Source organism: Phyllobates terribilis, unplaced genomic scaffold (assembly GCF_046119375.1).
Source record: "Phyllobates terribilis strain yellow unplaced genomic scaffold, ASM4611937v1 Scaffold_2__4_contigs__length_985480577, whole genome shotgun sequence".
Lineage (NCBI taxonomy): Eukaryota > Metazoa > Chordata > Amphibia > Anura > Dendrobatidae > Phyllobates > Phyllobates terribilis.
In genome coordinates, this window is record NW_027362762.1 from 202,685,512 (window position 1) to 202,711,674 (window position 26,163).

Consider the following 26,163-nt stretch of genomic DNA (forward strand, 5'->3'; position numbering starts at 1 on the left):
AGAAGTTGGCCAGGACAGCGTGTCAGAAAACGTGCTGTGTGGGTGTGTGTGCACGAGACTCCTAAAATATCTGCCCAAGCAAAAGCATATTATATATATATATATATATATATATATATATATATATATATATACACACACACATATACATACAGATAGAAGCCAAGCCCTCCCTCCCTGAAGAGCAATGATAACAGATAATTGGTAGATGTCCTATAAATGAATTAAAAATGGAAACTCATTTGAGACCCCAAACAATACCTACCTCGCTAAAGATGTCTGATTTCTTCAAAGTGGAGTCACAGCCAGAGAACGCTGGTGGGATCCGAAAAACAAGAACGCGGGGCACGGAAAAGTGCAATTTATGCACGCCTATGTGTCTCAGTTCTGAATCGCTAACGAGGTCGTTGATAAGGTGTCAAATACAGCGATGCACACTGCCCAGCGGGAGCGCAACGACCCAGGAATGGTCCAGGAAGCTTTGTAACGATCAGTGATCTCACAGCAGGGGCCTGATCGTTGCTACCTGTCAGACATAAGATCGCTAGCGAGATCGCTATTGCGTCACGAAAACCGTGACGTATGAATGATCTCGCTAGCGATCTCGTTATGTGTGACGGGGCCTTTAATCATTATTACTAGATCATTATTTTGATCAAAATTCTGTTAATTAAATACCCTTTATTATTTATCATTATTTTTGCACTGTGCAATTTATCCATTTACTTCCAGTTATTTGGGTATTTTGCTTGTCTTTGGTTTTTCTCTTATCAGGTCTGTAGAATCACAATGACCAGGCCCCCAGCATCTGCAGTTTTCAAAGCAGTTGTCCTAATCACGCTTCTCACTTTCCTGAATTGTGTACTTGTTTAAAATGCCCATTTATCTTTATGTTCTGTTATCGTTATCTACATGTAAATGCATTGCAAACTCAGAACAAACTGACAGACCATTAATGTGTAGGAGGTAGCAGAATGAAGCTACTCACCAAAACCTGTCATTCAAGGAGGAGCAGCACTCCTGCCCCACAAATCACCCATGATGTAAGGAGACTGAACTGTTATGAGCTGCTAAGAAAAATTTTTTACTTAATAAAAAAAAAACAAAAAAAACAACAACACAACATGTAAGGAGTTCAGTAATTTTTATTTTAGTACTTTTAAGAATTTGTACAAATTAATCCATAGTTTGGTATATTAATCAAAAAGTTCCACTGTGTTCACAGTCAGTTATGTCAAATCACTGCACTAGAAAATAAAATTATTATGAAAACATGTTATACATTTTCACATAGAATTTTCTTCTTTATTCAACGAACTTCTTGGCACTGTTTCTAAAGCAGCTTGCCGTATCCCTAAAAGCATGCAGGGGTGAGGGCAAAGGTTGGGTAGGGACAGCAGAGGAAAGTAACACTTTAATCCAACCTCCTGCACAAAGTCTCAGACCTTAAACTGCTAACTGGTTGTAGTAAACATTTATATGTGGATCACCTTGCTGACAATACAATTAGTGACTGAACGTACTGTATTGCTATAGTATATACAGTCTCAAATACCTCCATACCCAATAAGGGTTCTCTCGAATGGAAGATTATTATTAAGGATGGAAAACAAGGTGAAAAAAAAGAGGCTTCTGGGAGATTGGCCATATGCCAGCCACTGCAAAGATGGAATTTGCAGATATCCAACCAGTAGGCCTGAGGAAAAGCTTGGTCAGATCTTTCATTTCATCATACAAAAGAAGGAGTTGCCAAATGAGAACTCGGTCACTTTTGGATCAAATGTAAAAGATCTGAGCAAGTACTGAGAGCTTACAGATCCAGACAGTAGAAGATGGACTTCACCTATACAATACACTTCCACGGATACAGTTGTTATCTACTACTCAAAGCCTTTCTACGAAATCTAAGACTACATGGAATTACAGCTTATCAATACTTTCTGTGCAGGGGTTTCATTTGGATTTGTCTTCTTACATAATAAGCGAGGACACAAATGGGTTTTGTGTCTTGAGATCTTCAGTGTTAGGACACTTGATCCTGGCAAGCTGGCAATGCCTAGATATAAATGAGGTCAAGGGGATGAGGAACTGTACAGATCTTTTTGCTCTAATATTTATACAGTGCTTAAATCATTCCTACTTCCTTCATGGGATGGCAACTTAATCGTTGAATAAACACAAGATTTGGCAGAAAGCAGGGGAGTAAGTACAGCTTTTACAAGTCAGGTTAGAACAATTGTATATGAGACAAGTACGCACACAGCAAAGTGACAGGGACTTTACTGGTCCATTCTTTTACAAGGGAGCACCAAATTATGGACTGTTAGTGCAAGTGGTTAAGAACAGCTAGTAGAGCAAAGGGTTAAAAACTAAGAGTCCCAAAGCGACTGCCCTCAGCAAAAGAAGTCATTCAATTCCAGTAAAGTTGTAACATCCTGCACACGTCTGTGGTAATGATGGGAAATCCTTATTTGCCTGATCATGGAAAACGCAATAGAACAGTAGATCACAATCGGAAAACCTACACTCACCTCGCTCAAAACTCATGAGTATTCAATGTGCAGTATGTTAAGCTCTATATCAGATACAACAGGGATTTAGAACAGCAACTTAAAGATGATGCATAAATTCCAGCACAAACTTGTCAATTTTTCGCTTTAAAGAGACTTGCTCAGGAATATTGTGCCTCTTGTATGCATGTAAAGATCCTTATATTCATCTGTCATTTTCCAATTTTTTTGTGCATCATGGCAATAAAACTGACATGAAGCTTCAAGCACAAGAAAAACAAAGACAATGGAAGGAAATCTTGTAAGACAGGCAGATATTAAAAGGATTGGGGGAAAAAAAAGAGAAAAAGGAAAAAATAAAAAATAAAAAAGTACAAAACCATAGACAAAGGGTTTATCCTAAGCTTTTCATTACACCATGGAACACAAAGCCAACAAAAAGAAAGACAAAAAGAAAAGTATGAAAAGAAAAAATGGCATCAGTAAGTTAATGGGTTCTTGTCCGTTTATTTTCTCTCCTTCTTCTTATCCTAAAAAAAGAATCGATGATCATTACTACACAAGCCATCCACAACAGTTCACAAGATTTATTTAATGGATTACTTGCAATGCTCAAAAAGAACTAGACTCAAATAGTTTGTGCCAAATGTTAAAAAGTTTTTTTTTTTTTCTAAATAAAAATTTTTTTTGTTCTGCTTTCTTAATGTTTAAAAGAGATATTTAGACGTGTTATCACTTTATGGTGGGTGGTGGACTGACTTCTGGGTCTTCATCGATCCTGAAAACGAAGGGCCAACACAATAGTGCTGGCGTCCCCCTCACTGCTTTTCCCAGCACAGCAGCACCCTAGCGAGAGACTTTACAAAGAAATATAGCTTGGCCAAATTAAGTAACAGCAGGGGTACAGGAGTGTAAGACAACTCCGCTCAAAATTAGCCCTTTTATTTACAAGACTGGCCGGGGTCTCAGGTCAGATCCCAGGACTATGCCATCACTTTTAAGGATGGTAATAAACCTGTAAGCTAGTAAGTGAGAACTGCTTTGATGGTACTCTATTGCAGAGTCCTTACCTTCTCATTCATAGCCAAGATTATCATCAGTTTTCTGAAGATGGTGATGAAATCAAGAAACAGATCTACACAGTGCCTTTAAGAAACAAAAACAAATTTGGTAAAAACACATGCTTACCATATTCTCTTGGTTAAAAATGATATTTCAATTACAATAGTAGAGGACATGTTTTAAAGCGTATTTGTCGAGTGTGTACATAGACATTACATGGCTTGTATTGCATTTACAGTGACTTGAATTTTGTACCAGTTTTATCTGCTGAAGTCTCTCTGATTTTCAGTAGTCTAAGCGAATGGGTAGAGATTAGCCCTATGAAATCTCCCATACAAAGTACACCGAGATATGAGAGATTCCTGCTCTTCTATCTCTTTGTGAGACATGTTCAGATGCAGTAGTAGCATCGAAGACATTATATAGTAGTACCGAGAAGTGGCTGTAACTTCAGCTGTGGAATGAGATAAACACTTGCTATACAGCCAACCCATTTCTTTGCCCCTCTCCCGCTCCATAGACTTCAATAAGTAGCTGTAAACTGAACTCTTATTGAGTAGTGGTCCATTTTGTCAATTTTTTTTTTTTTTTTTAATAGAGTGAAGGTCCTCGAGACATAGGGGAGGATAAGAAGTGGCTCATAGTGGAGAAAGAAGGACCTTCAGCTCCTTGCCCTGTAAGGCCTTCTTTGATTCACCAACCAAGTCCATCACAGAATATATGTTTGATTTTTTAAATTACCGTAAATCAATGACACTCCAAACCTGATTAAAGCTATTCTATAAGGCTATCTGCTCAATATTCATGTCTATGAACTGATAGTGATATGGCAGTAGGGTCATGTCTTACCATACATAATCTTTATCTCCCTTCTCGGCTTTATCGATAATGAGTTGAGTGTCAAATAGAACAAATCCACACATAACCAGCAAACCAACGTACATGTGCATCTGAAATGAAGACATGGAACGTATTTATAGAATTAGCATTGGGATTCTGTTTGGCAAAGCTAGAAAATATAATGCCTACCTTTATTTAAAAAAACAGGCAGGTTTCAGTATTATAACAAGCCGAGTATTTTTCCAGAATGAATAAATAACCTATATCCAGACATGATTGTACCATCACACTGGCTGAATTATCTTTCTCAGTAATGGCGTTACTCACCTTGAACAGAAAAACTGATCCAATGAAGATATTCAACAAGGAAGAGATGGTAAGCAGGCTCAGACCAGACATCAGAATTCCTGTGGGGAACCGTCAGTAAGCTATGACGTGTATATTTAGTACAGAACAGGCTAGACATTCAACAGAAGACTATACATCCTTTTATGTTACAACCAATAGTAGGTTGATAAAGGGGTTGTCAAGATTAGAAAACCAAATTTTAATATGCCGTGTATGGCGGTGTCGATGGTAGATGCTGGGGAAAAAATAAGGATCTTCCTACAGCTATTTAAAGTGTATGACCATCTTCACAGCTATGTTTGCTCACAGTTAACATCTAATGCAGAGGGTCTCAACAGAGAGACCCTTTGTATTTGGCATATTGTCAAGGAACCTTTCTAATAAGTAACATTTGTATTAAGGGAACAAGCCCTGCTAGATACTTAATTATGCACACAAAAAGGAGGTGCCAGAAAAGAATACCACTTACCTCCTAGGAAGAGGAAGCTGCGACTTCTGGAGTACAGGGCACTTAGTGTGAAGCAGGTGAAGATCACGGCGGTGCCCAAGAAAGCAGTAGGAATGATGCTGTGGAGAAGCCAGATTGTTTGATCACATGAGAGTGGCATCAGGGTGCACAGTAGCATTTTAAACTTAATGTCAGGCACAATCTCAGCAAGTATTCGCAAAACAACAGAAAGGCACTTGACCTTAAAAGAAACCGCGTTAACCCCCTGAACTTCTTGAAACTGGTGAGAGCCACAATGTTGCATGCTTGTTAGCACAGCTCAGCATTGCAATTGTTATTTTTTAGTATTCTTGCTCTAGTTCAGACTGTACAACAGGAATTCTTAAAAAGTTACATCTCGCTACCACTGTAAAAAGGAAAAAAAAAAAAGGGACAAGGACAATGGGCTGTTGCACTGATGAAAATTTGCCCCAAGAGCTGAATGTTTCTACATGTGCAGGAATAATAGCATTTAGGCATATAGTGTTTGCAGATTGCTGTTACATAGGGTTTGAATCAGAAATTGCAGATAGATCAGAAGACAGTCAGGTTTGGAACAAATGTACAATTTTAAAGTCATATAAGGCCAGCCCCACATTGAATGGTTTTACCATTATTTTTACAGTAACAGCCGAATATATACTTCCAGCTGAGTATTTGACCGTATAGGTAATGCTGGCTGTTCTTCAATTTTCTGTATCGTGCTGCAAATCCATCATATAATCACAGCCTTCCTGCTTTACTTACTAATGTATACTTTTGAAAAAGAATTGGATGAACACCCTCATCCACCACTTACTGAAATCTTAATTTCGAAAGGACAATATCTTTTAATATGCCAATACCTGGGGTTAACTGCAATACACATGTTTAAGATGGGACCCAAGCCACAACCTAGAAGACAAAATGGACCCCATTAGAAAGGCAGATTTTTCAATAAGACAAAGATGACAAGCTTCTTCTTACTAACTAATCAAAATGTTGTAAGGATCTGTTACATTGTAATGATTTGTCTAACATATGCTGCCAGTGGTTTGGTCAGCATGTATCAACCGTCAGGTTCCCTTTAGGAATAGGCAATCAATATCAAGTACTGGACACCCCCCTATTTTTTTTTTTTTAAAAAGGTAATCTTTGGATTAAAAATGTTAGTTCAAATAAGAATGTTGAATATTTAACAATTTATGTAAATTATGAAAATGAACATGAGTATTGGATAATTAATGGGAATGTCATTCATCAAATTTATGACTGGCTAAATGTGTCACAAGAATGTGCTGGGTATAGAGGTTTCATGCTGGCATTAGTACAGGCAGAGGGATCCTATGACTCTGAGCAGGTTTACTACACCCTCCAAAATTTATATAATCTGTAGTAAATATGTGACCAAGAAAATCTCACCAGAGAAAAAGGCAAAAGCAGCCAAAATGCCCAGACGCTTCTTCTCATTTTCATAGCTGTGAGGTGTAAACATTAGCCACAGCATGGTGCCCAACGTGCCCGCAAAGGTCAGGAAGTTGCCCTGCATTGAAAGGTAAAAAGGTGATAAACAAAAGACTTCACCATTACAGATATGCAGTAAAAAGAATTTCATATCAAGAGATTTTTTTCCACAAGTGTAGCGCTATATACTTTCACAGTTGGAATGGGAATTTTGCTGAACATATCTAGAGAGAAGCACCAAATCTAACACAGTGAGAGCCACTATTTCGTTGAGTCTTGTCCATCTCCACATGGTCTATACTTAGCATAGTATTAAAAGTATTATCCATATATTTAATTCAATCAACATCTCAAAATGAAGCCATGTACGGGCATTTGGTAAACGCAGCAGTTCTCCGCTGGGTACATGTCAAACTCTGGCCCGTGGGCCTAATCTGGCCTGCAACACCAGAACCACCACCCCTATGTGGGTCCATTATTTCGTATGGAGCACTATGTGGGGCCCATTATACTGTATACTGGTTGGCCCGCGACTTTGTCCAAGTTTTTCATTTTGGCCCTCGGTGTGTGGGTTTGACATCCAGGTCTAGACCATGAGGCACAGAGAATCACGGATCAAGTCATTTAAGGTGCTAAGAACAGCAGCACAAATGGGCTGCCCTCTTTGATGAAGGTGGGTTCAAGTTTATACTAGGATCTAACTGATTGGAGGGCAGGGAGTATGTAGGGAAAGGAAAGAGCGATGGCCGTTTCGCGCACCTGCGCTTCAAAGCGTTGATGCACAGCTGAGCGAAACAGCCGTCGTTCTCTTTCCTTCCCATGCACACTGCCTGCGCTCCGCTCAGTTAGAACCGGCTTCAATGACCTGGAAATAAAGTACTGTTTTAATCGCATATCTGGCGAGTGCTGCTTTTCTTCAGTTTTCCTGGATGTACCATTTGGAACTCTAATGTGAGCACCACCTTTATATGTGATATACAGCATATTGCTCTGCAAGTTAGGGCTCTTAAAGCTATACACACCACTTAAAGTTGTGACTGGTGCCTAAATAAGCTTCTTTGGAAGTTTCTCAAGTTTATACCAGGCTCTAAACTAAAGATACAGAAACCAACACGAGTACACGTCCATGCTATACATATTCTATTTTTTTTAATTTTTCAAAGTTGGATAGCCCCTTTAATGAATCCATCCCAATGCACTCACAACAAAAGCAAAACAAACTTAAGTAATCTGAAGTGCTCTGCATCGTACTGAGAGAAGTGTGATTTGTTTGCTCTTAGTGTTCTTGAATATGTTCAATGGTATAAAACTATATTCTATTAATATTACCCACCTGCAGGAACCCGAAGACCACATTTGCATAAGCACCAGCAGCAGCTACCAGCATGCACAGGGCAAAGCTGCTGTACACTCGCTTCAGGTGCTGCTGTGTGGAATGGGAACTGAAAGATCAAAAGGAACAAACGGGTTAATCTGGAAGTCAACCACAATATTCAGCAACATATTCATTTGTAAAACCAAATAAAAACAACTCAATATTATAGTAAGTGGCAAACAGCTATGTGTTAATGATGGCAAAAAATAAGTGGATACAGAATTTTTAAAGGGAAACTGTCTCTCGATCCATGCTGCCCAAACTTAGAGCCAAATGAATCAGCTTGGCTGCACGATTGCAGCCACATGTCTCTCAAAAAACTATGCAAATTGTCTCTTCAGAGAGGAAGAGGACTAGAACTCTAGTGCCACCTACTGGAAGTAGCAATCCTAAGTCAATATCGACCCTTTAACGAACCTTGTCACACAACTTAGAATAAAAGCCAAAACCTCAATTTTCAGACACTGTTTCGGGGATACTGCCCAATAGGTGGCACTAGAGTTCTAGCCCTCTACCTCTCTGAAGTGGAAATTTGCATATTTAATTTCCCAGAGGAGCATTGCAAGGCTTAAATGTCTCCTCACATTGGCATGCCAGGCTTGGCATTTCACGCTCCACAAGGAGAAACGTTATCCCTTGGATCTCCAAAACCTGTGGCAGAGAAAACACAATATGAAGAGCTGGCCAGGGATCACAGGGAAAATCAAGACTAGCTCTGCGCAGCTCCGGGACAGCTTTTCCCTGCAGCACTCCAAGTGATTGACAGGTCTCTCCCTATGTACATATATGAGATCTGTCAATCATCTGAAGCAGTGCAGGGTGGAAAGAAAGTGTTTCAGAGAAAACACATACCTGGCTACAATCAAGTCCGTGGCTGGAGCAGCATGAATCGAGTAATAGGTTCCATTTAAAGTGAAAGAATCTTATGGGTATCATCAAGTAAAATCAGATGCCGCCTATAGCTTTGTTTAGGAAAGTCTTATAAAAGGGTTTTTTCCTCTTTTTAAACAAAATCCTTGTCCACTTATTAAAAAAATAAAATGAGACAGTAATCACCCCCCCATGTCCAACACTGTCTCCACCACTGTGACTGCTGCAGAGGAATATCATGTCAGAAGTGCTGCAGCCAATCACTCAGCTTACTGGTCAGAGCTTCAGCGCTGTTGCTATGAGGTCACCGCTGCAGTTGGTAAATCACCAGAGTAGCAGTGGTGATGCAGCAATGAACCTGAGGAGGGAGAGTAGTGGCTAATTTGATTAGGAAATCTCCTTTAAGGTAGGTGTACACATTAAAGAATAATCAGCAGATTCAGTCATCACTTGGTGGGAACAAACAAATCTCATGTGCGTAGTGGGAGGGGGGTCTGGATTCTTGAATGATGACATATGTTGAAGGAAAGAAGGGTCGAATTTACACATGCTGACTTTTGCCCCCCCCCCCCCCCCCCCCAAGAGATATATGACTGTCAGGTAGCAGCTTGCTCTCCTCTTCCATTGACAACACATGCACGTTCTGCGGAGTGGTGGGAAGAAGAGTCATGGGCTGAACGTATGGGGCACCTTCAGGCAGGCCTTATGTAGACAACCATTTGCTTACTGACTGAATGGCTGAGAACCCTCCCAAAACTTCCACATCAACTTTTAAGCAAGATCTTCCAGCCCTGTCCATCCTGATCTACCTGTACAGAAGACAATTAATTGTATATGCTATTCTTTAAAAAAGACCAGTTTTTGCTCTTATTTTATTCCTGCAGCTCTCGAGTAGTCGGCTTTTTTTTTATTATTATTATTATTTTTTTTTTTAAATCTGCCATATGGTTCCAGAGATCTAGACATTTTTATTTAGTGCTACCTTTTCAGGGTCTTTATCAAAAGGAAGTAGCTTACAGGATTCTGTAGGGGCTTCTCTTTAGGCTCCTCTGCATTCTTGCTACATGACCAGCACCTCCTTAAAGACCACAAAAATTAGCACTAAATAAAAAGAACCGTATCTCTGAAAAAAAAAAAAAAATGAAAAGAACAAACAGATTATTCAGAGGTGTACTGGGAATAAAATAAGAGCAAAAACTGGTCACTTTTGACCTGGTGAAAGATGGTCTAACTTGACAGATGATTGTTTTGGGGGACCAGAACGGACATGTCCAACTTAACTCTTCCAGAAACAGATAGCATAGGGCATTAATCAAGTGCTCTAATACCTGTTGATCAGTCTATCATTTTGTCCATACCAGGGATGATAAAGAACATTTCTGCATTATCATATTTATACCTGTATTCAGGCAGTATCAGGTACTGGCCAAGACCGGCTCACATTTACTAATATGCATCCTATATTAGAACTACCTATATTACTACTTTTATCACTGTGACTTGTAGAAAGATCAAGTTATATTACACAATGTTCACGGGTACAGTGCAAAGAAACTGCACCTCGTCCTCAAATTGCAGTCACTGTTACACAATCAGATTCACAGGCAATGAATAACCAAATTAACAGGTCTCAGCTTTCTTATTTCACCCTTTATTTTCAGTAACACCTTTAGAAGATTTTTACCATTTTAAGAGCAGAAAATACAGATATAGATTTTGCGTTAATGGAGTTGATCTAAACAAATCATCTGCTCACAATCTCCTTACATCAATGGTTAACCTATTGAATGCACTCAATTTCTGATATAAGCCACCCTACTGCAAACAATATAAGAAAGATAAAAATGAGCCGTATCTGGGCCTATCAGATTATACTGTACCAGAATTGACCGAAGCAAAGTCCCCCAATAACAAAAACTGGAAGCCACACATGCTTTAGACCAATAAAACCTGTAGAAACCCAAATTGTAGCAAGCCACAGAAAAAGGTCTACAAACGATATTAGTCAGAAGATGTAATACACCACCGTATAGCGTGTGATGTAATATCCCCATAGCAGGTGATGTAATACTCCTTTCACAGTGACTTGATATTTATGTAGAAATTGGCTTCAAAATGTTATCTAATGCCCCCACCACCTAAAAAAAATGAACTCATGTGAGACAAAACCCAACGATACCAAAGCACAATACTTACATGTGTGAGAACTTGAGGAGGGCATCTAGGTTGATATTCCGATCAAGAAAATCCATGTTGGAAATGATTTTGAGCGTCTTCCGCCTGAACTCCTGTTGAGTTGAGAATAAAAGGAATTTAAAAAGTCACTGGTTCAATAAAAATGTGAGATGTGACCAGCAAGGGGAGAGAACTTTCTGTACACCAGCTTTATGAGGCAAGCCTGGTCTATTGATCATTCTGGACTTTCTTCCAGTTGAATCACAGACTCATAGAGGCCCATGGGATCTCTTGATCTAGATGGTGCAATTATTGCAGGCTGTTGCAAGAAAGCTATAGGCTCAGGTTTTTCCAAAGAGAAGAGACTTCACTCTCGGTTGTAGAGTCCCGCCCCATGACAGTCATTAATGCTGCTAATGATTTCCCTTGCCAACAACAATGCACACGAGTACTAAGGAATGGTAAATTAATACTTGTCACTTATAATAAAATCTGCATGCAATACACCTCGGAAGGCAAAATGGTCAAATATTGAGGTCACTGATTCATTATATCATAAAGCTATAGGGTAGAATAACAAGCAAGTTGGTGGAGATGCTGAATTGTGCTTGATGTCATGGACACACTTGATACACCAACAATAATGGTGCTCTGCAGTCAAAACTTAAAATAAAAAAACTAAAATTTACCAGGAACATGTATATGGAGCGCAGTGTAGAGATACAAGTGAGAAAACACTGGCCCCAATTCATTATTTGCATTTTTAAGCACTTTTCTGTCTTGTATTTGTTGCTTTCTTTCCCCTTTTTCAACAAATTTTATAAATTTTTGCAAAGCAAAAAATGGTCTTTTTTTTGTTCTTGACCTGTATTTGCTACTTTTTAGTGCAAAAAGGCACATGTTTTACAAAACGGCCGGCGTACGTTTGGGCCAAATGTTGTGGAATGTTGTGACTTTTTAAAAAGTTAAATTTATGAATCAGATGAAAATATCTGGAAACTCCCAAAATCCGTGGAAAGAAAAAACAAAAAAACCTCACAGCTGCACGCATAAAATAGACTTAAAAAAAGCACAAATAAAGAAAAAATTAAATGCAAATGAAAAACAAGAAAAAATAAAGTAGATGTCAGATTTAGGAGCGATGGAATATCACTACAAGAGGAGCCTGGGAGCAGAGACACAATCTTCTGGCTACCTGGGCATTTATAAATGCATTACTCTGGAGGGAACTTTCTCAGTGACCTGCCCTTTAAAAGCAGGTATGAACCGGAGCCACAGCAGATCTAAAGATAAACTCATTTATTCAGTCTGTGTGGTATTTGAATAGCAAATAGAAATAATGCAAAAACCTGGAGGTGTAAGAAACATCAGGATGGAAGCACCGACGAGACATAATATAGTATTACGTGGTGCGTTAGCCCTACAGATAATTCCTAAACAATCAAAACTACCTAGCCGTGGAAGTTGAAAAAGGCGCATCCTATGCTGCCCTATCAATCCCTGCTATAGGGGTGACAAACGAAACAAATGTCTACAGATAACACGTAATATCAAACCCAACAGTGGACCAAAGAAAAGGACAATGCAGGGTGCGTGCCAACCGCCACAGCAAGGTAGTTTGATTTTCTAGGAATTATCTGTAGTTGTCCTGTGGTTTTGACTGGTATGAATGAGACTGGTCATTATATCTAAAGGCATCCACTTTTTGACCCTTTTCTTTTGGGGTCTTTACTGTGTATTACCTATTTATTGTCAGGGTATATGTTTTTTAATAGGGATTTAATTCCAAAAATATCAATTTTATTAGAAATTGTAAAAATTACATCATAATTCACAATATGAGAGAAGGGAAGAAAAAGAGGTGGTAGGTAGACCATAGGGGCAGGTTTTAAGGAATAAAATCCTGCCAGGAGACTAACATCCATAAACCAGCATGGAAAGTAAGCCAGGTACGCGTACTAGCTGCTATTTAAAAGATAATGGAAGGGTCATATCAATCTATGTCCACACTAGTAATAACAGTGAGATATAAGGCATGATATACAAGATAATAATATTGATATGTGGACATATGGCAGCATATATCAGATCATATAGCAGTAATATATGGGTAAGAGCATTAAACAAATAGCATTAGATAGATAGCATAAAACATGTACACCGGTGATACACAAGTGTTAATAGATCGATAGTGCTATTGATATAGTATTACTGTCTAGTCTGGAGCTGCAGCTCTATAGAAAGTCAATTACCTTGTGCCATATATAAGAAGTGATTTAGCAGCGTGTCCTGGAGAGCTGGGGGGGATGTGATGCAGCCTCGACGCGCGTTTCGCCCTGGGAGTGGCTTCGTCAGGAGGCGGTCCTTCTGGGGTCCACTAACATATGGATTGGGATATAGACTACTAGGGTGATCATTTTCTCCCACATAACCACCCCTTTTTCCCCAAAATAGGCTATCAGTTTTTTCAGTTTTCTAGGGATTACTGACCATATATATATATTCTTTATGGCCAGCTTGTAGGTTTTTATACGTTTTTTAATGCATACCCAATGTAATTTATTTTTAAGTATGTGAATCATACACCTAAATCTTTCAACTATAAAGCAATTAAGGCAATACAAAAAAAAAAAAAAAAAAAAAGGATTGTGTCAGACGTATGACATTCTCGATCTGTGTACAGACTGCAAAGCCCAAATCGACCACAGGTCTCCTGACCCAAACTGAAGAGGCACATATAAGACTGTTCTTTTTGGTCAGGAGACCTACAGCCGGAATGGACATAGTGTTCTGTACTTGAGCTGTGAATGTCGGATGTGAGAAACCAGCCTAAGACTATGTTCATACTAACACATAAGGTCCGTATACGTACCACAATGCTCAGACTGACCGAGGGTCTCCTGACCCAAATGACCGATCACATATATACATAAGAGGATGATGGATCAAGTCAGGAGACCTGTGGTCAGTATATATGTGTTTGTTTTTTAAAGTTGACACTACAATTTTTTTTGTGGATGACAGACAACTTTTCATAGGCAGTCTACACCAAGCCGAAGTCAGAGGACTAGGATTAAATGCCATACTTCTGCCTATCAGATACAGTGAGCTGAGCACGGTGGACCATGCAGAGCACTAGTAGTCTGCTGATAGGATGTCACTCACAGGCCTAATAGAGGAGAGCCGCAGAAAATAACTACCATACTAGATTTGGTGGCACCTTTCTAGACACCAGAGATGTATTCACCATGGTTGATGATGACTGACTGGAGCATATGCGGGATATTAGCTCCATGTGGGACAGTGAACCCCTTCAGCATAACAGGATGAAAAAGCATTATCACCCAGTGAGTCCACTCACACAAACGCAACTGGATACCAGTTGTATAATCTGTAATCCTATAATCCCTGATGAGAAGCTGAAAACCCAGAACAGAGCTCAGGTGAATGGTACTTTCAGTGCATTTTCCTACAAGTGATATTGTGGTTTATTGTGTAGGTTAAACACTGAAGTGGTAATCGGAGAAGCCAGAAAATCAAGTTCAACCAGAACCAGGTAAAGTAAACCAGTTCTGTGTGTTTCCTTGTGTACTAAACACTGTTAAAAGAGGTGTTCTGACTACCAGACTAAGCTAGTCATAGACAGTAAGTAGAGAAATGGTAGTGAAGCAATGGAGAGAGTGAACCATACATGTTACATATGTATCCTATTAGCAACACACAAAAGAACACAGAAGAGGGCATAAACATCTAGGTAAAGAGAGGACTACCTGTGCCTCCATTGTATTATTCCCAGTATGTGCACACAGACTCCTCAGGCTACTGAACATATGCAAGGATCACACCTGCTGTCAGAGGCTGATACATGATGGCTCTCAGCAGAACACAGAGGTAAACTATCAGCAGTGAGACCCTCGCTCAGTTTTCAGCAGGCATAGCAGCCTTGTGCTGTACACGGCTACAGACAGGTCTTGGACAGATCGCTGGTGGGTCTAAAACAGATCACTGGCATTTCCATGTCGCTATTGAGAGCAAAAATCACTAAAGCAGGCAACACAGAAAACTTACTAAAGTGCAAGCTCTTATATATAGGATAATGCCATCAGCTCAGAATTATTTTTCATTATTCTCAGCTCTGTGCAGCACCTTTGTTTTTATGCTGCTAGTGTTTGCTATGGGCAGATTGCAATGTAAAGAACTACAATTCCCATGTACTCACTCAAGACCTGGTAAAAGGCATCCAAAAACCTCATAATGTAGACTCACCGCAGCAGTGTCTCATCCAGTACCCCTTGACGCACGTTTCGCATCAAGCTGCTTCTTCAGAAGGGGCATCATTACCACAGGAGTGATTAGGTTAACCAATATCATATGGGAGATGTATAATTTATGAATATTTTCTGACACTGTCTACAGTACACCATTGCATATGAATATGAGCATATAACCAAGCTGGACCTTTTCCATGGAGTGTTCATCTTCATCCAGTTTACTGCTCTTTTATTGTCGGTCATAAACCCCGCTTATGTTTTTTTTTATTAGCTCTTAATATATTTTTGTGTTTATATATAAATAAAAATCATTGTTTATTAAATTTGTTTTGGGGTCTCTCTCTTTTTGGATTACTGTATGTGTGACCTACCACATGTGTATGGCCCTTTGGGCTCTATACTCTATAGAAACCTGCATGACATTGATAAGGCACTGCTGGAATTACCCAATGTCTTCACAGACCATTAGAAAGCAGTCTCTCCCAGCGCCTACATACACAAACACTTGGCCTAGTCCAGCACTCCCATGTTGTCTATGACAGAGCTGCTGTCAGACTCCTCTGGCAACATCTTATCTTCCAGATAACAAAAGGATCGGCCAATGGAAATCTGGAAATCTAACAGGCCATACACACACACACACACACACATAAGACTGTTGGAAGATCCCTCCGATACCGGTGGAATCGGACAACTTTAGTCTAATATGTACGTGGGCCTCAGGACACTGCACTGATGCTCACGGACTCTGCTGTCCATAATGAGAAACACTCTACTGAGAGAGGAGAGGACACAAAGTGTGAGGTCTGGTACTGCAGGAGGGGTATTAGAGAAAGTAATCACCTAATATACAGGATGCCACACAAGCTCAGGTTATAAAATTCTACTTAAAAAGGGGTTGTCCGGTCCAAATCTTTAAGTCTGCACGCACTATGTGCTGCAGAGATTCGCCAGTTTCTGAGCCGGGACCGGAGGACACATATGCGTTATACATACTCCCAGCCAGAGCCTGTCCAGTGGGCACGACCTCATTCTATACAAGGCTCTGGCCGGGAGTATGTATAACGAATGCATACCCTCCGGTCCTGCTCAGAAACTGGCGAATCTCCGCAGCACACAGTGCCTGCACTGGGGGGATTCATAAGTCTGCAGTCAAAGAGTGACTGCAGACTTATCGATTTACACCGAACAAACCCTTTAAGCCCCATTGTACATAATAGACAGCTGTCAGACAAATGATGGTCCGGATGACAGCCCTCTCTCGCGACTTCTGTGTTCTCTGAGAGTGTCCAGGCCAGACTTCTCTGGTAACAGCTTATCTCAGGAACAAAAATTCACAATCTGTAATCAGACGTGATCTGCTGGGGTAAAGTGGGGAGGCTGCCATATACATTAGGCTGTTGGCTGATCCTGCCACCATTAGCCTAATGTGTACGAGTCTTTAGATTATAAACCCTAAGTGAAAATGCCCTTTAATAACTTCTAGTTCACAACTGTAATACATGTTACCCTCTAACCAGAGGAAAAAAACTGAAAGATACAGCTCAAAGTTCAGAGCAGAAAAACATTTCTTTCTGCACAGAGCATAAGAAATCTATTAACTAACCAGTCAAAGACCTATGACACCCATCTTATCTAACAATAAAACTAAAAGTCACCTATACACATGAAATAATTTCAGGGGGCTTGGATAACCATGTAATGTATGGAGTAGCCTCCCAACTGTTCCCCAACAGATTATGTCGGAGGGCGTAAGGGTTGGGCGGTTGGAATTCAGTCAGCCTATTTGTTCTGTGGGCAGATAAGGAGCTCTCAGACGAGTTTGGCAGCGGCTTATTCCATTCTCCCTCGGAGAGCACAGGAATACCCTGCCAAGCTGAGCAATCCTGTGTATAAGGAAGTCTGCATGTGCGCAGCAGTTCTCTCAATAGTGGTAGAAGTACAGCAGCCATATGCTACATTAATGTAACTGCACTGATCCTTCCTGTAGTAATACATAACAGGTCTTCCTGCAAGTTACTCCATTGACTAATAACAGACATATTAAGATATTAGTGGCATATAGCAAGGATATACCATTATTCAATGGGTGCATGCTCCGACCACTGCTGCTACCTGATACAAAAACAAAGAGGCAGGAGTTGTGGACAACCACCATTACCTCCTTTTTAGAGCCACATATGAATTTTTTACTCCCAAGCTGCAGTACAGAACAGAGTTATAACTTTCAGATTTCAGCAGCGTCAGATATTTATCTATGTATAAGGGGGGCTTCAGGCTGACCCCTACAGATCTAATGTCACGGTAAAAGGATCTCAGGAGAGAAAGTCTTCTCCTCGTATCCAATTTCTTCCTACGTAAAATACACTGCTAAAAAAAAAATAAAGGGAACACTTAAACAACAGAATATAACTCCAAGTAAATCAAACTTCTGTGAAATCAAACTGTCCACTTAGGAAGCAACACTGATTGACAATCAATTTCACATGCTGTTGTGCAAATGGAATAGACAATAGATGGAAATTATTGGCAATTACCAAGACACCCTCAATAAAGGAGTGGTTCTGCAGGTGGGGGACCACAGACCACATCTCAGTACCAATGCTTTCTGGCTGATGTTTTGGTCACTTCTGAATGTTGGTTGTGCTTTCACACTTGTGGTAGCATGAGATGGATTCTACAACCCACAGAAGTTGCTCAGGTAGTGCAGCTCATCCAGGATGGCACATCAATGCGAGCTGTGGCAAGAAGGTTTGCTGTGTCTGTCAGCGTAGTGTCCAGAGGCTGAAGGCGCTACCAGGAGACAGGCCAGTACACCAGGAAACACGAAGGGGGCCGTAGGAGGGCAACAACCGAGCAGCAGGACCAGGAGCAGCACTGCCAGAGCCCTGCAAAATGACCTCCAGCAGGCCACAAATGTGCATGTGTCTGCACAAACTGTTAGAAACTAACTCCATGAGGGTGGTATGAGGGCCCGACGTCCACAGATGGGGGTTGTGCTCACAGCCCAACGCCGTGCAGGACACTTGGCATTTGCCACAGAACACCAGGATTGGCAAAGTCGCCACTGGGACCCTGTGCTCTTCACAGATGAAAGCAGGTTCACACTGAGCACATGCGACAGACGTGACAGAGTCTGGAGTCGCCATGGAGGGCGATCTGCTGCCTGCAACATCCTTCAGCATGACCGGTTTGGCAGTGGGTCAGTAATGGTGTGGGGTGGCATTTCTTTGGAGGGCTGCACAGCCCTCCATGTGCTCGCCAGAGGTAACCTGACTGCCATTAGGTACCAAGATGAGATCCTCAGACCCCTTGTGAGACCATTTGCTGGTGTGGTTGGCCCTGGGTTTCTCCTAATGCAGGACAATGCCAGACCTCATGTGGCTGGAGTGTGTCAGCAGTTCCTGCAAGATGAAGCATTGAAGCTATGGACTGGCCCGCCCGTTCCCCAGACCTGAATCCGATTGAGCACATCTGGGACATCATGTCTTACGCCATCCACCAACGTCACGTTGCACCACAGACTGTCCAGGAGTTGGCGGATGCTTTAGTCCAGGTCTGGGAGGAGATCCCACAGGAGGCCGCAGATAATACTGAGCCTCATTTTGACTTGTTTTAAGGACATTACATCAAAGTTGGATCAGCCTGTAGTGTGTTTTTCCACTTTAATTTTGGGGATGACTCCAAATCCAGGCCTCCATTGATGATTGTTGTGTGATTTTGTTGTCAGCACATTCAACTTTGTACAGAACAAAGTATTCAATGAGAATATTTCATTCATTCAGATCTAGGATGTGTTATTTGAGTGTTCCCTTTATTTTTTTGAGCAGTGTACAAACACTCAATTTGACTGAGGGTGCATGTGTAGTTAGAATGGAAGGGGGTGGACAGATGACGGCGTCAGCTTCTGAAGTTACCGTATACGGGCTAGAGAGCCTTCACCCCAGTAAAATGTCAAACCCTATCAAAGTCAATGGGGTCTGTCGGGCTCCGGTAGTGTCTGTCACATGACGGATCTAACACAGCTATGTTCATGGAGCAGAAATATGAACGCAGATGAAGACCTAGACTGAGGCAACTAGTAGGCTATGTTCACATGTTGCAATTTTGCGTTATGCAAATTTTAAGCTGCGTTTTACAGTACCAGCAAAACCTATGAGATTTCAGAAATCTCCTGCACAGTTTTTTTTTCCTGCTTCAACTGGAAAACTGCTGCGTTTTTGCAAACTGCAGCACGTCTCTTCTTTCAGCATTTTTTCACCCAAAGAAAGCAATGAGTAAGTGCAAAAACACAGGTATCAGATTTTGCTGCGTTTTTGGTGCAAAAATCTAAGGAAGTTGCATCATCTTTTTTTTTGGGGGGGGGGGGGCACAAGAAACATAAATGCAGTAAAACCTGCTTTTTGTAAGCAGCTTCTTTACTGCCAAGAGAGCAGATTTTTCCTGCAGGAAAAAAAATGCAGCAAAATCGCAACGTGTGAACATAGCCTTAAGCTACTTTTGTGCCAAGGCACACTGGCCCCAGAATTAGTCAGGACTAGAGTATTGCAGGCCAGTCTTGATGAACAGTGCCCTGGAGTAAGTAACACAACGCATCTTACAGCTACCATGCGTCACTGCAAAAGATGTACTCCAGTTAGAGACCGACACATTTTTGACTTAATTTAAAACACTTTTGTGATGAAAAGTATGATAAATTTGTTTGCGACACCTTCTCCCACCAAAACCTTGCCCAACTTTCAAGAAGTTGTCAACAACTGCTGTGTGATACCGGTTCTAAGAAATCGCTCCAAACTGTTTTAGGTTGATTTAAATTACAATTTCTTTTGTCCGCTGCTTCGAAACACTGAACGTGAGGCTATGTGCACACGGTGCGTTTTTTTTATGCGGATTTGGCCCCAAAAACATATTGCAAACCTTATTGCGGCATTTTCTATGGTATTTTGGAAGATCTGTGCACATGATCAGGAGTTTTCCTGGCAGGATTTCATGTGCGGAAAAAAGAAGCAGAATGTCCATTCTTTATGCGGATTTGCCTGTGTTTTTCCTATACAACGCATTGGGAAAAACGCATGGCAAATCCGCAGCCAAAAGGCACTAAAAATGCATCAAAAATGCACACAATTTCCACAGTGTTTTTTGATGCCAAGAGGTGCAGAACTTTGAGGAAACGCTGAAGAAATTTCTGCAAGCAATTCCTGATCGTGCGCACATAACCTTAGAGCGTTAGGCTATGTTCACACAGGTTGTGTTTTTCCAACGTATTTGGCTGCAGGTTTTTATGCAAATTTTCAGCTGCGTTTAGCAGTACCAGCAAAGTCTTTGAGAAACCAGAATTCTCTTCACACATGTTTTTTTTGCTGTGCATTTTGTGCCTTGGTTGGGTTTTTGGAAAATAGAGCATGTCACTTTCAGCGTTTTTTCAGCCATAGGAAGTAATGGGTGGTGAAAAAAAACCACAGGTAAATTTTTTCAGTGTTTTTGATGGCAAAATAGAATGGGGTTCTTTTTTTTCACAGAACTTTATTTATGCATATAAAGACAGTGAAAAAAAAAACGCATCAAAAAAATGCAGCAAAAGCTGCTTTTTTGACGCAGCTGATTTCCTGCCAGAGATCAGTTTTGCTGCAGATTTCTGACGTAAAAAAACCCCAAAAACATGTGGGAACATAGCTTTGGCTTCTATATTGTAAGGAATCTGAAGGCTCCAAGAGAAGAAGAAAACATTTAGGAGGTGCCGTTATTAAATGCCCTATATAAGGGACTGTGATGGAGACAAACTTCAATATTGCTTTTGACATCACAAAGCTGGAACAGGGCTCCCAATACAGTGTAAGGAACATTTAGGCTGTGTTCACACGATGCGTATTTCATGCGTTTCCGCGGCGTTTTTGCAGTTGCGTAAACGCCGCGGAAACGCATGAAAAACGCATGGTAGAAGGGAAGCAATGTTCCCCAATGGAAATCCGCATGTGCTGTGCCCATGATGCGGATTTTTCCGCAGCGTTAACGCTGCGGTCAAAAATCCGCAGCATGTCAATTAATTTTGCGGAAACGCGGCGATTTCGCCGCCATTGACTTGCATTAGAACGCGCCAATTCCGCAAGACAGCATCTGTACTTGCGTAATTGGTGCGTTCTAATGTGCGGATGGTACCCGGGTGTGGAGGAGAGGAGAGTCTCATCCACACCCAGGTACCATTAAAAAAGCTGTAAAAAGAAGAATAAAATAAAAAATAATGTATTCTTACCTTCTGTCGGCCCGCGCAGCGCTCCCGCTTGGTTCCCGGCACTTTGCAGTGAGTTGTAGGACCTGCGGTGACGTCAGAGTCATGTGACGGGTCACGTGACGCTGACGTCGGCAGGTCTTTCAATTCAAAGTTGCCGGCAGCCGGGAGAACAGATTGAGCAGGACAGCGCGGGCCATCGGAGGTAAGTATATACACGCTCTCGGTTCACACTGTATAAATCCATGCTGTTTGCATGGATTTATATAGTGTGACCTAGTTATCAAGCACTTTCCAGGTGATGCTAACATCGCCTGGAAAGCGCTTGTCAATCTGCATGCGGAAACGCATGTGAATCTGCATGTGGATCCGCATGTATTCTGCAGGAAAAACGCATGCACAATCTGCATGCGTTTTTTCTGCCAGGGAGATGCAGAAATTTTCTGCTTCATTTCTGCATCGTGTGCACATACCCTTACTGTATTTCTACATACATCTAAGCTCATATCGAAGAAAAAAAAAACAAACATTGTTAGGAGTTGTTTCACTACTAGGATACTGATACCTATCCTTAGTATAGGTCATAAATATAATAGTGATACATCTCTTTAATTAAACATTGCATGCACAGAGAAATACTCATCAGATGTCTATACCCTGTGTACAGGCTCTACAGTGTTACATGTGATGACATTATAGCATCTAATGTATTCTCTAGTCTAAGGGTTACAATAAACCATGCAACTACATGCAATTCCAAGTAATCTTAAAGGGGTTGTACACTACTATTTAAAATATGCCAAAGCATTTTTATGATGAAAAGCAACTTCTTTATAATTACCTCCCTCTGCCTTTTCTGCCTGTGAGCGGCGCTATCGGTGGCCGCTCACAGGCACGTGACCCCCGGCTGACGTCCCGTCTATTGAGGCGTGACTCAGCGCTAGGGTCTCCGTGGTGGCTGCTGGATTGTGGGCGGAGTTACCCCACCACGTCACACTCAGCATCCACCGCGCGCTTTCCCAATGAATAAGGACAGAGAGAGTGCGCAGTGGATGCCGGGTGTGACTCGGGGGGGGGGGGGGGGGTAATTACCCCCGCTCACAGGCAGAGGGAGGTAATTACAAAGAAGCTGCTTTTCATCATAAAAACGCTTTGGCATATTTTAAACAGTAGTAGACAACCCCTATAATAGGGTTGTCCAGGTTTGGCATGAAAGTCTGCAGTCACTATTTGACTGCATACTTGTGAAAACTCACATTGCACATTGTCAGCATACTCCAGTGCCGGTGGCAGGAGCGGGCGGTCATGTGACTGCAAGTATGTGATAGGCATACTCCTGGCCACATTCCGACTAGACGTGCGCAGCCTCACTAAATACAAGTGAATTGAGCAACGCCGAGCATGTCTAATCATAATGTAGCCGGATGTATGCATATCGCACATGACCGTCCAATCTCACAGTGTTTATGCAATGTCAAACCCGCAGCGGCCAGATGTTACAGTATAGTGGATGGGATTTCTAGAAATCCCATGTACACTATGTGTCTCTGTGCACTTGCGAATCACCCACGGAAACTGACATGCGGTGCTTCTTTCAGCTCCGCAGCATGTCAATTTCTCTTGCCGGTCCGCATGTGGACTTTCACCATACACTAACATCAATAAGAAAAGTCCTCATGTGTAAAAAAAAAAATTGCGGCCGCTAATTCGCATAATGACGGCGGAAGCTGCGCAGCTATTCAGCAGCGTCAGGGCTGCAGCGGCTCCTTATCGTGGGCACGTGCCCCAAGTATGTGATGTGCATACATGTAGTCACGTGCCAATTAGACTTGTGTGGCTTTACTCAATTCACTTGTATTGAGCGAGGTTGTGCACGTCTAGTCAGAATGTGGCCAGAAGTAGGCATATTGCATACTTGCAGTCACGTCACAAACCACCCCCCCCCCCCGCTCTTGCTGTCACCCCGATAAATCCCAACAGTGCGAACGCTGTGAGGATTCAGGACTTCATCCCAAACCTGGATAACCTCTTTAATTATAAAGCATGCAACTATTGTGATTTTCTTGCTAAATATAATGTGCATGTTTATTTTTCTTCCATAGGATCACATACTATGGTCTCAAGAATTGTCTTCAGTCCAGCACTTGATTCAGACATACGAGTACTACACATTGTGAAGCATCACTGAACCATGAGGCAAACACTACACAAAAGTACCGTATACACCCCAACACCTCTCCATCATAAACAGATTTATGTATTACTGTTGTATATTGTTACTGAAAGATTTATTTTATTTTTTTTTCTTCTTTTATCTTTCCGAGTATCATTTGAAATGTAGAAAATCAGAGAACCGAACACTCACAGATGCCAAATAAAGACATGGTGAATCATTTTTGTGACACGTTGCTGTGCAGGCTTGTGGTATGTTGCAGTTTTGTTTTTTCATTTTAAATTTTGGAACAGAAAAAGTTTTTCCTTCCCAAAATCTACATGAAATCCACTCTGACACGATCTCACTGATTTCAATGAGAAATCTGTGGCACAGTTTTTAGCTACGTTACCACAATGAGCTTTTGATGTTGCAGATTTTCTGCACCTAGTAAGTAGTTAGGCTGCTGACATTTTTTTTTTTTTTTAATGTGTTATTTGTCTCTTTCTGGTATGTCAAGCTTTTAAATAAAGCGACTTTGTTTTAGGTTCTTCCTGGTATTTGCCTTTGACAAAACATTATTGGTATGGTCATGAGCAGATTATGAGTTTCCGCCACGGAAATGCCCCAAAAAAAAAAAGTGCGGTTTTCACCTGTGGATTTTCTGCATCTAATGTAAGTCTATGGGAAAAATCTGCACATAACTCAGAGCTCCTGCAAAAGAAATTGACATGTTGCGGACTTGAAACCTGCACCGCAGGACAGTTTACACTGAATGCAAGAGAATCACCATGGACAGGAGATCTCTATAAATCCCATCAACTCTAAGACCCTGCGTCTTGACGGAGCCTCAAAATTAAAAACCACATTGAAAAACGATTTTATGTGAATTTTTATTAATGATGTCTGAATTTACAGACACTACAAAAAAAAAAAAAAAAAGGTAATCAAAACTATGACTCATCAATATTATCATCTGTATGTTATCTGCTGTTATACATCAACAATTAAAAAATGTTGACACGACCAAATACAATTTCCTATGCTAATAATTGCAATGAATCCATGCGCCATCAGGTTTACATACAGACAGTACATAGATGTATAAAACATTATCTCCAAAACAAGGCCTATGGCACCAATGCAACCATGGACGGCGCCACTACGACGCCACGGTGGCCTTTATATTGAATAAGTGGGTGCGTGGTTTTACCAGATAACAGCTGCTTCACTGTGAGGCCGTTACAATCAGCCATGTGGCTTTGCGGGTTGTACAGCTGTTTTCTGGCAAAATTGTGCATCCCTAACAAAAAAAAAACAGTGACTTCATGATGCTGTGGTTTGTGACCATGTCAGCGCCACCTTGTATGTGCCCCCCCCCGTGTCCGTGTGTGGAAGCTGCCCCACTGACTTACATTGGTCAGTGTGCTGTCCGTACTGCAGGTTTTGATATGGACCTTTATTACACTCATCAGAACGAGCCCCAACCCTGAAGGCCCAGGTGGGCTCACAGATGCAGCTTGTCACTAGCCCAACGTGTGTGTTGCCGTGACGTCTGATATTTACGCTGTAGGACTTTAGTCGGATCCTGATCTTTGCTCCCGGACTGATGGCCACAATACAGCCGGATGTGCCAGTGCCACCATATGCCAGGCTCAGGGCAGCAGACGGCACAAGGGCTGTGTACACACAATGACTGTTTGACGCTTTGTATTTTCACTGCATCAAAAACGCAGAGTCTAAAACAGTTCCAGCGAAGTGGACGGGATTTATGGCGCCGCACAGTCCTTCACTTTCATATACAGGAGAATCCCATGATGGCAGAAGGGTCAGATCCTAAGCAGCAGTGAGGTGGGCAGCCGTTACCACACACAGACACAGGCCGGGGCTGTATACAGGACTGCGGGCCGGGCTTCCTCCACAGGACACACAGCAGAGGAATGGCGGCCACCTCCCTCCCCGGCGCCGTCACCACGTCCCCCCGAGCCCCGGCTTGTACCTGGCTCCCAGTCAGCACTCACCCGTCTCCGGACCAGCAGCCTCGGTGTCGCCTTTCCGTTTGTCCCTTCGCTTCCGCCGTACGTGTCACAGCGCAGATCCCAGCTCTGGACGCCCCGCCCCCCGACACTTTGTTCTGACTGCAGGAGGGGCGTCAGGCTACGTCTGCAGACTTCTAAACAGCCTTCTTTTGCGCGCTACCATTGGCTATAGAATACGTCACTAACTGTACCACCAGCCAATCAGAATCGCTTATGTTGACGTTACCTTCTGCTTTTTTTTTTTTTGCACAGCAACAGCGCTCCTAGTGGAGATAATAGGCCTTACCGTCTCGGCTTCACAAGCTGCTCAACGGTTCTTATTGCTTTCTCTTTTCTAGTGTAGACGTTAAGGAATATATGGCATC

At 41.7% G+C, this 26,163-nt stretch overlaps 1 protein-coding gene across 1 annotated transcript; it reads right to left on the bottom strand.

The window, feature by feature from the left end:
* Positions 1-1,127: 1,127 nt before the first annotated feature.
* On the bottom strand, positions 1,128-25,937 carry TMBIM6 (transmembrane BAX inhibitor motif containing 6). Its single transcript, XM_073663812.1, has 10 exons — positions 25,781-25,937; positions 11,132-11,223; positions 8,024-8,132; positions 6,649-6,769; positions 6,093-6,141; positions 5,230-5,327; positions 4,740-4,819; positions 4,422-4,522; positions 3,581-3,656; positions 1,128-3,040 (listed from the first exon to the last, which is right to left on the bottom strand). Exons 2-10 carry the CDS (start codon positions 11,185-11,187, stop codon positions 3,017-3,019), a joined length of 714 nt encoding a protein of 237 aa, XP_073519913.1. The 5' UTR covers positions 11,188-11,223; positions 25,781-25,937; the 3' UTR covers positions 1,128-3,016.
* Between the last annotated feature and the right edge of the window lie 226 nt (positions 25,938-26,163).

Excerpts from the sequence above, each read along its gene's own strand:
- TMBIM6 (XM_073663812.1), bottom strand. The coding sequence starts at position 11,187 with ATGGATTTTCTTGATCGGAATATCAACCTAGATGCCCTCCTCAAGTTC. Across the intron at positions 8,133-11,131 it reads CTCCTCAAGTTCTCACACAT|TTCCCATTCCACACAGCAGC; the intron begins GTAAGTATTGTG and ends TTGATCTTTCAG. Across the intron at positions 6,770-8,023 it reads TGGTCTTCGGGTTCCTGCAG|GGCAACTTCCTGACCTTTGC; the intron begins GTGGGTAATATT and ends CTTTCAATGCAG.